Raw genomic sequence first — 14657 nt, forward strand, 5'->3', positions numbered from 1 at the left:
ACCAAAGCAGATTGCTTTGGAGTCCTCTCATAAGGCCTGAGCTGGTGCCGAGAGAGAGAGAGAGAGAGAGAGAGAGAGAGAGAGAGAGGAGAGAGAGAGAGAGGAGCCCAGAGTTTCAATTGAGTGAGGGAGAAAAAAGGGATTTGAGTGGCCCGGTCTCATCAGAGCCGGGAAGTCACAAGGAAGTGGATTTCTGCATTAGAATGTTGCATATGTGCAGGCAGTGTGTGCCTCTGAGCCCATCGGCTGCCACTGCATAGCCAAAGGCCATTTTCGGGAGCCTCTGGCCCCTCAGTCACTGGCCTGCTAGTTAATTGCCACACGGACTTCATGACACATGGGCAGATAATATGACATTTTCGGTTTCTGTCACTAGCAAACGCCACAACGTTGCTTGCACTAGTTGCTAAGAAGCTGTCAGAAACCATTAGCAATTGGCTAAAGTCGCCCTATGGCATTTCCTCATAGCATCAGCAAAACGAGCATAAATCACCCACTGGAGCCTACTGCTATCCTAATGAGGCTGTAAGCTTGTTTATGGACTAGCATCATTTTTATGATTATTTCCACCTTTTCAGTTTGCCTTCATTTGGCGGCAGGAGAAGTCAGCTCCAGGAATGAAGTCACTGCTGACATTTTACAAATGTGGTTCAGAGCCGCTGCCTGCTGCCATGTGGTCGGCCGGCGGTTCTCCAAGTTTGTTTAGTGATCTTAAAAATAAAAAAAGGAAATAAATCCTCCAGAGACCGCATAGAGGTGACTGTATCAAATTGCAGAGTGAATGGGAATGCTAAAGGTACAATCGACCATTTAGACTTTCCTCTGAGGTTGAGACGTTTCGAGATCAATTTTCAATTCTAGAAAGTGGAAGAGGTTAAACAATTTATTAAAATCTATGAACGTGTTTGCTTTTAGAATAGTCTGTTTTATTATGCTCCTCTCCTTCCCCATCTTCTCCATTTCCCTAACTTGTGTCGGGAAGGAGCAGGGTTTATTGTTTTAGGCTTTTCTGAACATGCACCAGTATTTACACTGGATTGAAAGCATTTGCTTCCAATGAAAATCTTGTCTTAGATTACAACCCAGCAGTGTAATTTCCCTCCCAGATGGGAGTAAAGTAGCTGTATTTGCCTAAAAACAGTAGGAAGAACAAACTGTGCATTAAGCCAAGGCTGTTTTTGGCTTGAGCTAATGATGTAATAGAAACCTTTTATTCAGGAGAGGTCACTGCCAGGGACTGAAGGGGGTGATCTGGCTCCTGCTTGAAAGGTTTCTCCATTGTATCTACATAAGTCTTCACTTAAAAAATTCTGTTCCTAATGCTTCTGCTTTCATACAGCAGAAATAAACAGGAAAGGTTCTGGTGAGTGTTACACATGGAATGCAGAAAGCCTTCCTCTCCTAATGGAGTATATAATTCAGGTGCCCTCAAGGCACGCTTTCAGGAATTCTTTTGCCTGAGGTAATGGGAAGCTAAGGCTGCTTTAAGGCCTTGATTATCTATTGATGCACAAAGCTGGAAAAAAGTCATCTCCGCTGGATTATAGTAGATATTTCCATAAATTATCAATGAATTCTCTTCGAGGCAGGCACTAGGCATTGCCTGCTAAATTAATCTGAAGGGGTTTGGAGACAGATAGAAAGGCTATTTTTTTTTAAGGTGGAAAACAATCATGGAGAGGTGGTAAAAAACTGTCATTAGGTTAGAAGCTTTTCATTTTTAATCAATGATCAAGTAATATGTTTCTTTTCCTCGGTTACCTTTTGCATATTGAGAGTGGATTAGCCCATTGAAATTTTAAATGCTGTTGAGTTGGTTTCTTTTCTCATGTTTCTTTAATGAATTGTTATTTTATATGGTGAATTGCTTCTCTGAATAAAAAGCCTCTTTAAATACTGGACTTTCAAGGAATTTATTAGGCAAATCCAAGGGGACTCCTTATACAACACTTGGCTATGCAAATAACGAGTTTGGTGGGGTGGAAGGGACACTGATTTAGGGGTGCGGGTGTCTGGTCGGGCACAGGTGGGCCAGTCCCATCCCTGCTGCGTGACCTTGGGTAAGTCACCCACCAGAATACAAGCACTTTCCTCACTGGTACGGTGAGGGTTTTGGAACTATGGGTCTATGTGATCTTTTCCACTGAGAACACAGCAATGATTCTGTGGGGCTTTAACAAAGTATATGGATTTTAAATATAATAAAAGTGTGCTTTTTAAAATTAATAAAAATCCCACTCTGAAAAGTTCTGCAAAAGTTTTGTATTTGCGGCACATGCTGTAATCATACCAGAAATGTTGAAACTAGTCTGTTCCTCACCCAACAAGAGTTTGTATACTTTACCTCAGTACAAGTTAAGGCAGTTTGGGGGCAATTTTCTTTGTTGGGGAAGGGAGATGGGGGGGGTGTCCTAAGGGAGTTGTTAAGAACAATTGATTAATGGCAACATAATTACTAAAGATTAGGCTGAAATAACTGAATCAAAGTAGAGAATTCTTTGCATTTGTAGTGTATTTAGGTAACAGAAATAAGGAATATGAAATAAGAAATTCACAGAGTGATATAACTGAATCTGAGGCTAGTTCCAATGTACAGTGACCAGGAAAATTGCCTTGCCAAAGGACCTCATTGTTTGGGCCTGTAGACTGCTCTCTAGTGACTTCCATAACCCAGGGAACGTGCTCTCAGGTGCATGTCTTGCCTCAATCCAGAGCCTTACTGCTGTAGCAATTCTTCCTAGGCCAGACCAACCTATCCCTTTCTGAAAGTCGGTAGCATCCCCCAAGAGCAGGGGCAGCAGGTAGGAAGGCACATTTGATAGAAGCTAAGCTCCTTTTTAGTGTAGTGAGTTCAGTCCACTCTCGTTCCCTTTGAACTTTTGTGTCCAAACCAAGGTAGTTAGTTTCCACTTGTGCCTTATGACTTGTTTTGGACAAATGTGATTACATGGGCTGAAATTTCATTTTTTTTTTTGTCTTATTAAACATGACATTGTAAAAGGAATCCTACATCTTTAATTTTATTTTGTCACAGAGCCAGAATATTTTCTAGAAGAAGCAACGTAAATGTTATGGCAAAAATCAATGGAAAAATAGGATCCGATGTTCAGGAAACAGACGATTTGTCAACAGATGATTTTGCAATGAGAAAAAATTAAATCTAGAAGAAACTTTAGAAACTTCCTGGATTTTTAGGATAATACAATTCCCATTGGCTATGAATTTAACATCACTTTATTTGACTTACATAGTAATAATTTCCTAATTAAAAAACTATTTCAGGAGTTTTGCCCTTCCTAAACTTGATGCTCTCTTTTTATGACAAGAAAAATTACATTCTATTTGAAGCATTCCTATGTCAAACTGCTTAGATGATGGATTACCTACCATTTCCATGGCCTACTTTAGTCTTAAGATAGATCACTTGTGGAAATAGTTGATACCTTGAATGCATCTTCTCACATGTTGACCACATCAACGACTATATGTGAGGTTTGAATACCCAGGCATTGGCCTCTGCCAATGGCGGCCACTATATTTAACTCCCCACTAGGAGTTAGGCTTAGCATGTCTCAGCTCTACACATCTGAATAATTACCATGGCAACAAAGCTACTAAAGAGATTGGCTATTTCCCTTCATTCCCTTTGACTTTCCCCACTGTTCTTTGGAAGAAGTTCCTTAGACCTGACTACTTTTGAGTCTAGGCCTTGTTTTACTCTTTGTTTTGGAAAAAAAAAAAAGTACCAAATAAACTATTAATCATTTATATTGCTCTTTTGGTTTTGTTTATATCCAAAGGCATTCTATTTGAATAAAGCATGTCAAGGTAGCATCAGTCAAAATTTGATTCACTATGTTTGCAGGTGATGGCTTGGACAACAGTGTAGCTTCCCCCAGCACAGGTGACGATGATGATCCAGATAAGGACAAAAAGCGTCACAAAAAGCGTGGCATCTTTCCCAAAGTAGCCACAAATATCATGAGGGCGTGGCTGTTCCAGCATCTAACAGTAAGTGGATTCTAAATGACATATGTAAACTAAATATGGACAATGAACCAGTTGTGATAGAAAAACAAGGGGGGGTGGAAATGATCCCTCTGCACTTGGAATATTTCATAAATCGCTGTGTTCCCCTAGTTTTTACAAAAGTGCTAGCACTTATTTCCTAGATACTTACCCCAAATGAGGAGTTTTATTTGCAGTTCACTACTGCAATTTTGTTAACTGTAAGTTACAAGGTTTAGGAGTTCATGTGACTTGTGATTTTAAGTATGTATGCTAATGATGTTGCTTTTCTCAGTGTGATTCTTAGGTACTTAGAACCGAGTCTTACTAAGAAGAAAGTTTAGACAGACCCCAAAGGGAAGGACTTAATTTCTTCTAATGCTTTAGTGGACCTTTATAGTGAATGGTCCGAAAAAGTTTAAATCTTGTTGCAATGGCAAGATGCTCACATAATTTGCTTTTAAGTGGTTTGAGTGCACTTGGTTGCCATTACAAAACATTCATCTGAGTCACGGCTGCACAGTGAAAGTGGTCCCTGTACTTAGAACTGTAAAGGAAAACAGCAATATAGAGTCAGCTCTTCCTGTGTAGTCCCCTGTGACTTTTCAAGCAGAGTAACAGTTTATATTGTCTGTGTGAGTATTGCTGTTTTCACTGCAGGAATTCTCCTGGAGATGTGAGAAACTGGAGATTTGGGGCTTTATGCCACCAAGGGATTTGTTTTGTTTGCTTATTGTTCTGAATGAATTTCATGTTCAAAATATTTATAATCATAATATTGTGGTGGATATTTTTGTAAGTGCATACTGATTTAATGACATCTAAGGAAGAAGACAAAATGAAAATTTATGGATAAAATAATATTTTAGAAATCAGCAAAATTGTTGGTGAGGGAGACATTCAATGTTAGGGACAAAGGTTGAATTTAAACAGGTCATAGCCTAGCCTCGCCTAAGATGAATCAATGTTAACCATCTTGGCTTTTTAAGAACAATTTCAGGAGCAAACTTTTTATGTGACTCTGTTTAGCATAGTTGGCTTTTCTTGAAGTTATTTATTTTTCTCAAGTATTAAAGTTAATTCTGCATTGTCACAAACGTATCCAGGTCTGTTGACCCTCACACCCTTGCCCCCTTTCAGGGCCATGTTCCTCGGTGATTTGTACCATTACAGGGGGACACACAGGGGCTATCGAAGGCCATGCTGGTTGCTCCTCTGCATAGAGGCTGCGCCTCCGTTAACACTCCAGGGTATAAGTTAATCCAGAATTTCCAGTGTCTGTGCATAAAATAAAAACAGAGCAGCAGGAGTAACTAAAAAAATAGTTTCCTACCTCTCTTCTAACCATTGTGATTCCAAATAGCAACTAGACTACACTGCCGGTTTTGGAATCAGCTGTGGAGGTTGGTTCATGCTGGTAGACAGTTGAAGATTTAGACTGTGGAACTGATTTTAACATCATATTAGGTCTACCTGAAACCCACTTCAAGTGCCGTTACTTAGCTGACACTTGTTACATATGTGTGGATAGTTTGCGATCTATCTGCCTTGTACAAGTTTGCTACTGGGGATTATCAACCACTACGGAAGGGTGGGGGGAAGGGCGAGGGTCTGGAGGGCGTAGCGGGCATAGCATGAAGAATAAACAGCAGGAGGTACGAAGTGCCAATTGGTCAAAGGTGCTGATGCGACCATGCTGACATTTCATCACTGGAGCTGACCAGCTAACCAGATCTGAAGGATGAGTGGGGGGGAAGAGGGGACAAAACCAGGTGAACCCTGCAGTTACAACCAGTCTGTTTCCTATACTGACAGAAAAAAGTGAATGGATTTCGTGAGCTTCCATCTCAATCTGCAAAGGAGCTTTGGCTTTACTTGAAGCTGAGGTGCCCCTGAATAAAATATAATCAAATATTGGTTCAGACAGAATCAGGAGAGAGAGGAGCAAGTTCTTTTATTCATCCACCAGACTTCCTGGTTTTCTAGGTCATATCCTTGTGAAGAACCTTGCAGAGAGCTATGTTATCTTCCTACAACGAAACAAAACAAAAAAGTCCTTAACAGCCAGCAAGATTTTACCTGCATTGCAATGCTTTTTGTGGTCCATAGGTTATTTGGGCAATGGGAATAGAAACTATTGATAAACTTCCTGATTTCTTGAGGTCTGGCTAATTTCCCTCAGTTTGGGGGTCTGTGCTGGCCTGTACCACTACCCTGGAAGGGGAAACCCACTTGTCCATGTCTCCCTGGCTTTCTATGAATGCTCACAGAAGTTGCCTTGTGGTTTCCATTGGACATTCCCACCCACGTTCCCCACTCTACTGCCATGAGCTCACACAAAAATATGGATGCTGGTAACCATCTCTAAAAAGCAAATGTCTCATAATATCATGTAAAAAGCAAAGGAGATATATTCAAATTTTCTCCCTTTTTCCTTCCCCCAATGAAAAAGATTCCCTTCCCTCTTCTCCAATTGCAAGAGCAGATAGATCTCCAGTTACCAGGAACACCCGTCTCTGTGTCTTGTTATACTTCTTGAAGAAATCCACAGACTGCTTAGGTAATGCTTATAGTCAGGAGCTGAAAAAAATAAATTCTATGGAAAAACCTCTAAAGAGTTTTGTTATTTGGCCAAATGTAAGTAAGAGTGACATCTACATACTAGTCTTGTTGCAACTTTTTTCAAGTTCTAAAAGTTCTTTAGGGATGCACACAAATGACAGTCATTTGGCAGACAGGACAAATTTTAAATGAACACATTCTTTAAAAAACAATTTTTTTTTAATGTTTATTTATTTTTGAGAGAAAGACACAGACAGAGCACGAGCGGGGAAGGGGCAGAGAGAAAGGGAGACACAGAATCCGAAGCAAGCTCTGAGCTGTCGGCGCAGACCCCAACACGGGGCTGGAACTCATGAACCACAAGATCAGGACCCAAAGTCAGAGACTTAACGAATTGAGCCACCCGGGCACCCCTACATGATCACATTCTTGCTATATGATTAATGCAGCTTATCTAGAAAATCCTGCCTGAAATCTTGCAAGATATAAAAGAGCAATTGAAACTCTGGCTAATTAAAATAATGGCAATAACAATTTATTAGCAAACTGTACAAACTAATCTTTTCAATGCCAAAGGGCATATTATAAGACCTCACACACCTCTTTGGAAGCAAATTGCTACTCCCCCCCCCCCCACTTTTTCAAATAAATGGATCAATCTTTTCATCGGGCTTATTCAGTTAACAACAACAACAGCAGCAGCAACTACCTGCCTTTGAAAGGGCTTTCTAGCATTTGTGTGTTAGAGGAGTAGAAAAGGGCCTGAATAAAAGAAAACAAAACAAAACAAAAACTTTCTGGATTTGCACCCCAGATGCATAAGAAAAATGTGCTGTTCTGTAGTTGTCCACAGGTAGATTTAATCAGCAGCACATTTTTCTACCTGAAGAGAGAACTAAAGCTTCATTCTTGGACTCACAGTCTCTAGCAAGCTAAACTGGAAATAACTTGTATATGATGAAAATAATCAAAAAGGAAACAGATTTTAAACTTTGGTGCTTATGGGTAAAAGGAAATTTCAGTGATGCAAATTTCTACCTTAGTTTCAAGTTGAACATTTGCCAGGTTTGATAACTAAAGAAGGTCTCTCCAAAGAAACTGTTGCCTGGAATTGAAAAGAATGACTGACGTTATTTAGATAATAAGAGAGAATTAGAAAACAAAAGCATTTATTAATAGAAGTGCTTGCATTTGCCTGAAGACAAATTACTGCCAACAATTAAAAAATACTTAATATTTGAGTATGAGTCACTGTATATTGACAGTTCAGGGACATATGCTGCATCAAAGTTTCTTTTTCCCTTAAAGGCATTATTCCAACTACAACTATAACCTACTATGTCATAATGTTCCAACTGGATGTGTTTTGCCTATTGCTAGTTATTTCACTAGGTGTTACAAAGATATGCCTAAGGGCCTAGTAGAAATGAGGAGAAGGAATAAACAAATACAATGTTTAAGGTAAAAATCAAGGTGTTTTTTGTTTTGTTTTGTTTTCCTACCCTAACATATTGCAGATTTAAATATAATCTAAATAGAAAAGCGGTTAATATGGTTCTTATTTAAAATATGCAGTGATATATTTTCCTGCATGGACCTGCTGTGTATCCCAGGAATCTTGAAATTTAGGGAGAATGCAGGCTGTTAAAATAACACACCTGAGGGTTCAGGTGAAGCAACCATACAAGGGGTGACATATCTGGCATTGACTAGCAGGGGAGGTGACCCTGAAGGTGAATTGATTTTCATTCACATTCTCTTGGATTCCTTTCACTGATCTTTGGGATCCCATTGGTACTTCATAGAGACACTTTGTTTTCTATGTCAGATACACATATTTTACACATGGTTTTGTTTCTTTTTGCGAACTTCTAGCCTGGAAAAACAATTTTTTTTTTTTTTTGGTCTGTGGCAAAATTATGTCTCGATTTCTGATTTATAAGGCTTTCCTCTCAATGTGGATAAAGCCAAAGTGAGAGGTTGTAGAATCTTCCAGGTTGAGAATGGCGTTTCCATAGAAACACTATTAGATGAAAAGTGCCCTGCGGGTCTGCCACTCTAAGGATGGAGTAAATGGAATTGAATTGGGAATTGAATGCTCTAGAAGAGACAGATGTTGTTTCATTGGTTTTGCTTTTGGTAACAAGATCTGTTGGCGACATCTTAGTGTCATATCTCTGCTTGCAGTTTTGGAAGAATTGTTCTCTAAACATTAGGAATTATTATTATACTGAAAAAGTGCTTCTCATTGGTATCCAGACAACCCATTCTGTTGATCAAGGCGAGTGAAAGGTCAAAAGACAGACAGAAGGACCTGTAGGCAGGCAGGTAGGTAGGTAGTAGATGAAATTTGCTCCTCTCTTTCCATTTCTGTTTTTCTGTCCCTCACCTCTATACACGGATAGATTTAAGAGTAATTATTTCCATTGTGCTTAACCAGCTAGCATGATTCAGCTCAAATTAGTCCTAAGAAGACATTGGGGCAGGAAGACTATATTCTTGAACTCCTGCATAGACTGGGAGTCAGGGTAGTACAAAGTATTTGAGAAAGACAGTCCCTCCTTCAAACTAGTCCTAATTTATCTTTATGTTCATGTGCCTGACCTAAGGAAGGTGGTGTGTGGAGATAGCAACTTTGAGTCCTTCTTCACTGTGTGTTATCTGTAGATATATTATTAAATTAAGATTCTTGAAAACGAGTATGTAGGGGTGAGAAGATTTTTCTCCCCCTCAGATGTCCATGTACCTTATCAAAAATGAGCTCTCTTAAACCTAGGAGAATATCTATATAGTTATACTATCTATATAGTTATTACTTTTTCCCTTACATAGCCTTTAATAATGATAACAGGTCAGGGGTGCCTGGGTGGCTCAGTTGGTTAAATGTCTGACTTTGGCTCAGGTCATGATCTCATGGTTCGTGAGTGTGAGCCCGCGTCGGGCTCCGCGCTGACAGCTCAGAGCCTGGAGCCTGCTTCGGATTCGGATTCTGTGTCTCCCTCTCTCTCTGCCCCTCCCCTGCTTGTGCTCTTTCTCTCTGTGTCTCAAAAACAAATAAACATTAAAAAAAAAATGATGATGGGTCAGAGCTAGACTTTGCCAAAACTAACCCAGGTTTGATTACAAATCCCTCTATCTTAATTTTAAAAGGTCTCTGCTATTTTGGAGATAGCATATTTCAACTTTGATTACATCGGACCCTGACTATCTTTCAGCCAATTGGGAATCATCTCTCTCAGGAGGAAAAATGGAATAGATTATTTAATTACTTGGAGGTAATATTGGAATGCCCTAATTCTTCCACAATATATGTCATATAAACTCTTTTAATAATGAAGCGGGTGGTTTCTAGATTCTGGGGCAACTGCTTTTCTCTTTTTCTTAGCTGGTTATTGAAATCCTAATGGGATGGGTGATGAATTTTCTTAGGTCAGGTAAACTGAAAAGGCTACAGCTGGAATTCTTCACCCAGAAGAATCGGAGTTAATACTAATGATCATTGTGAATTAGAAGATCAAAGGCAAAGCATCAGCCTGTTCTCCAAGTCGTTGCCCCAGAGGCCATTAGTGACCTGGCAGAGCTCTCTCACAGCCTTCCACACACCTCCTTTCCCTTGTCCCAGCCTTTCTTCCCCATCATGGTTGTGCACTTCTGACCTGGGGTAATTACAGTCGGTTGATGAGGGGACATGGTGGGGGGGGACGGGGGGGGGGGACAATCAAAAGTAAAAACAAAAGTCCAACTTGAAAATTGCCCATTTATCCAGGTACATAGGACTCATAGCAAATGAGCTCTGACTGGGGCTCTATGTTATTTTGGGGATGTGACTGAGATTTTTGTGCTCAAATGTCACTGACGGTTGGTGCCTTATACAAGGGTCTTGTGTAGAGACTGGCAGTTTGTCAGATTATGCCAAAATTTTCCTTTTGCTTCCAAGGGTAAGTTAAAAATACACTGTAGTTTGGTTCTCTGATATACTCTCAATCGGGCTAATTAAATAAAGGATTAGTTTCAAAACAAAAGTGCCCATATAAGCACAATTTGTTAAGTCGGTGGTTGCAGATACAGAGAACTGCTTGAACACTAGCCAGCCATTTGTACTTCAAAGCCTACATCACCACCATGTCTTCTGATTTCTCTCCATGACCATATATTTTTGAAGGTGAAGTATCAGATTCAGTCAACAAGTATACAACCATTCCACCTCAGTCTACCTGAAAGATTAAAAGTGGGGCATTGCGTATGTATGTGTGGCCGTATTTTTTAAGCTAACTCAGTCTAATCCTTCAGAATTTCATAGAATATAAGCTTGACTTTTTACTTCCTCAATCTTTAAGGTTCCTAGTGAACGTGCTTTGCTTTCAGGTATGAAGGTTTGATGGAGAGCAAATCAGTTAGTTTTGTCTCAGAAAGGATTCCAGTGTTTTGGTTGGGTTGGTTGGTTTTTCCAGTAGAAGTAAATCTATGTGTCTTGGAATTTAGGATACTTGATTTGCCTTAACTGGAAGCATCCCCCATCACGTCCCAGTCTTCCTTATGGAAATGTAAGTGTCATTGTGTGTGCATGTATGTCCCTGCATATGTGGACGTTTTTCTGTGGGACGAATCTCTTGAACCCCTGCTATCTGTACGAATCCCAGTGGGGAAAATGAATCCATTTCACGTCTTTTGATCCCCTGAATATTTATGATCAGGGCTCTCATTTTTCTGTTTTTGCCGTTGTGAGCGTATGCCAGGGGGTAACCAAAGAGTGGAGACACTGCAACCGGTGGCCTGTTGCTCGGCTCATGGTCCCAGCTTACCTGTAATAACTGAATGCCATGAGGTAGCAGAAATTATTTTATTAAGGCTCCTAGGTGGCAATGATTGTGACTGTGTGGATTCACATCGAAATGACCGATACTGACAAGGGTGTTTCAATACTGCCTGTCCCTCTGTCTGCAGAGTCCTGAGCTTGGCAAAGCTGGCTCACCTCAGTGGACTTGATACTGACCCTAGCATGTCAAGAGCAGGAGAGAGCCTTCAGGAACTCAGATAGGCACCAATTTCTTGATGGGCCTGTGGAGAGCCTCTGAGAGCAAAGGAATAGCTGAGTTATACCAGGCAGTTTTCTACATTTTAAAGACCTTTAGTCCTTGTTTTTTTCTTGCCATTACAAAACGCCTCCACTCAGTGAATTACAGCTCAGTGAGAGTGGGTCCCAATACACTTTGAACACTATAAAGAAGAGATAACGCCTTAAATAACTTGAAGCTATTAAACACGAACATCCTAAGTTAGGTGATAGGAGACACAAATTACTTGGTTTTATAATATATTGTTCAAAATATTCCAAAATAGAGACCTTTGGTTTGACTGAAATAACTACTTGTACTGGAATGTCCTCTTGGTATTTGCTGTTAAGAAAAAAAAAGGGACAATGTATATGAACTTAACCTGTTATGTGTCTTTGCTTTTCTGTTCTTAATATTCTGTGGTCAGTTTTCTTCTATTTTCACATTGACTTTGTTGCTAGCATCCCTACAGAGCCCATATGCTCTCCCATGACATGAGTGACCTCTGAGAATTCAGTGTCTTAGGAAGTTCTTGGGACGCCCAGGGGCCAGGTCTATTAGCAGGAACATTCATCATAAGAAAGATCGAGTAGAGATCATTTCTATTACAGGTGATAGAAGTTTGGGAATAATTCTTATTATGTAAAGAAAAGCCAGGTTTCAAACTTCTTGGGGGAGAAACTCTACCAAAAAATGACTTGATTTTATGTTTAAAAATAAATGAAATTATCTCCTGCTGATGACATAATGTTACATTTATCATTAGTTTTTTTTTAATGATTTTTATTTATTTTTTTGAGAGAGAGAGAGAAAGCATGAGCAGGGGAGGGGCAGAGAGAGAGGGGGACAGAGGATCCAAAGCGGGCTCCATGCTGACAGCAGCAAGCCCAATATGGGGGTTGAACTCACAAACCATGATGTCATGACCTGAGCCCAAGTCCAACACTCAACCCACTGAGCCACCCAGGCAACCCTATCATTCATTTTACTAAAAATGATCTATTAGGGGCTCCTGGGTGGCTCAGTCGATGAAGCATCCAACTCTTGATTTCAGTTCATGTCATGATCTCATGGTTAGTGAGATCAAGCCCCATGTTAGGCTCTGCACTGAGAGCACAGAGCCTGCTTGAGATTCTCTCTCTCCGTCCCTCCTCCACCGCCCCTCTCTTCCCTGCCCCTCAAAAAAATAAAATAAAATAAAATAAAATAAAATAAAATAAAATAAAATAAAATAAAATAAAAATGATCTATCAATTGCTTGGCTGTTTTGACACTGGATCCTTCTGCCCTGTTAACAGCTGAAGAAAAACACTGATCAAAAGGCTAAATAAAATCATAATATGTATCTCTCTGGTGCTTTGTAGTTTAATATTTTCACGTACGTTGGATTCTAAAGATAATCCTATAAGGTAGCAAGATGACAAAAATGAAGTTTAGAGAAGTTAATGATTTTTCTCAAGGGCAAAAGCTAGGACCTGGCTGAGCTGGAGCCAGAATCTCCTGACTTGAATTTCCATGTGCTTTCCACCACGTTGCCTCTCAAATACAGAGCAAACCAAATTGCACTGTGGAAGTTCAAAGGTGTAATTATAATCTCGTTCCATGAACTAGCTAATTAGTATTTTTAAAAATAAAAATATGAGCCAGAGGGTTTGGCATAAAACTTCATAATGCAGTCTGATGGTTGTTGGTAACTACGGATCGAGGATGGTCCTTTCCTCTCTGGATTCTTTTTCCAAACATTTCTGCCCGTAAAAAAGGCACAGCTAGAGCTGTCAATATTTTGTGCATCTGTAATAATTTATGCATAGTTAGAATTTCAGATTTTAAACATTAGCTGTTCTTCCTTCCTTATGGAAATATGTAAATCTCTCCCCTTGTATTACTAACAATGTCTGATAGTAGTTTGGGGGTGAGGAATCTCTCCTCATGCAAATCCTAACTCAACCTTCTAACACAGAATTTAGCTCCTTGAAGATTTTTTGCTCATCACGTGTCCAGGACGCCAAAGAGCTATGTCTTTAATTTGCTTTATGGAGATCTGGGAAGCTGCTCTGCAGTCCCGATTACTCTTGAAACTACAATCCAACTGTCGTTTCTCAGCAAAGAAGGCTGATAAACCCTTGAGAGTGAAGCCACTGCTCTGGGCTATGACACTGAGGTCTGATCATTTTAAAGCTAGTAATAACCAGAATCCTAAAATTCTTATGAATAAAATGTAATTTTAGTAATGTTTCCATAAACAGTGGTAATGGTGGCATTTTAGTAGGCAGTGACATTAGTCACATCGAAATTGCACCACATTGGCTTTTAAATTACTCCACCTGTCTGTGTGAATAGAATTTTCAGTGTAAAAGCAGAGAGACAGCTGCTGCTAATGTCTTCTTCTCCCCGCGCAGATAATGCTGGCAAATCTACATGCATAAAGGACTGGTTTGTGATGTAAAACGGTACCTGACCCTGCCGGCTCCCGCTCCACAAAGAAATACCTTTAATTACCAGTGGCCGTGTTTAGTTGTTGATATACCAATGTCAGCTTCCAGGGCTGTGACCTCAGGTTCACTCCCTGTAGTAATGTCACCCACCGTAAGCTCTTTTTCTTCCACCCACATCCGTAGTGAGATGGGTGAGCACTTGCCTTGATGTGTTTCAGAATCACGTAAGGCATTAAGACTTAAAAGGAAAACACCTAATACTGTGTGAACTTGATTGATGATCTCTCTGTTTGAGAACTTTTAAAGATTAGTGGAATCTGGTTCCTTCTTCGTAGCCAGGATGGAACTATGTAGTATACTGTTTATACTTTCAAAGGGCTTAGCATCATTCATCCAGTATAAATACATGTCCTCATATGAGGATCACAGCCAGGCAGAAAGGGCAAAGAACAGAGGGGCTTGAGAATATCATTTTTTTTTTATTTTTTTATTTTTATTTTTTGCTACGTGCCCATGTTTCCTGTTGACCTATGATGACGCTTACTTTCTGGAGAAGCCTATTTGTTTTAGGCCTTTTGGTTATGGTCTATTGTAGCAG

The 14657-nt window shown here is 39.9% G+C and overlaps 1 protein-coding gene across 5 annotated transcripts in view; it reads left to right on the forward strand.

Moving 5' to 3' along the window:
- The window catches only part of MEIS1 (Meis homeobox 1), a 138683-nt gene that overhangs the window by 73424 nt on the left and 50602 nt on the right, over positions 1–14657 (forward strand). For all 5 annotated transcript variants that reach the window (XM_023251722.2, XM_019827300.3, XM_023251723.2 and 2 more), the window contains exon 8: positions 3866–4011. In XM_023251722.2, the coding sequence (XP_023107490.1) occupies positions 3866–4011 (146 nt within the window). The remainder of the gene's footprint in view (positions 1–3865; positions 4012–14657) is intronic.

Source organism: Felis catus, chromosome A3 (assembly GCF_018350175.1).
Source record: "Felis catus isolate Fca126 chromosome A3, F.catus_Fca126_mat1.0, whole genome shotgun sequence".
Classification (NCBI taxonomy): Eukaryota; Metazoa; Chordata; class Mammalia; order Carnivora; family Felidae; genus Felis; species Felis catus.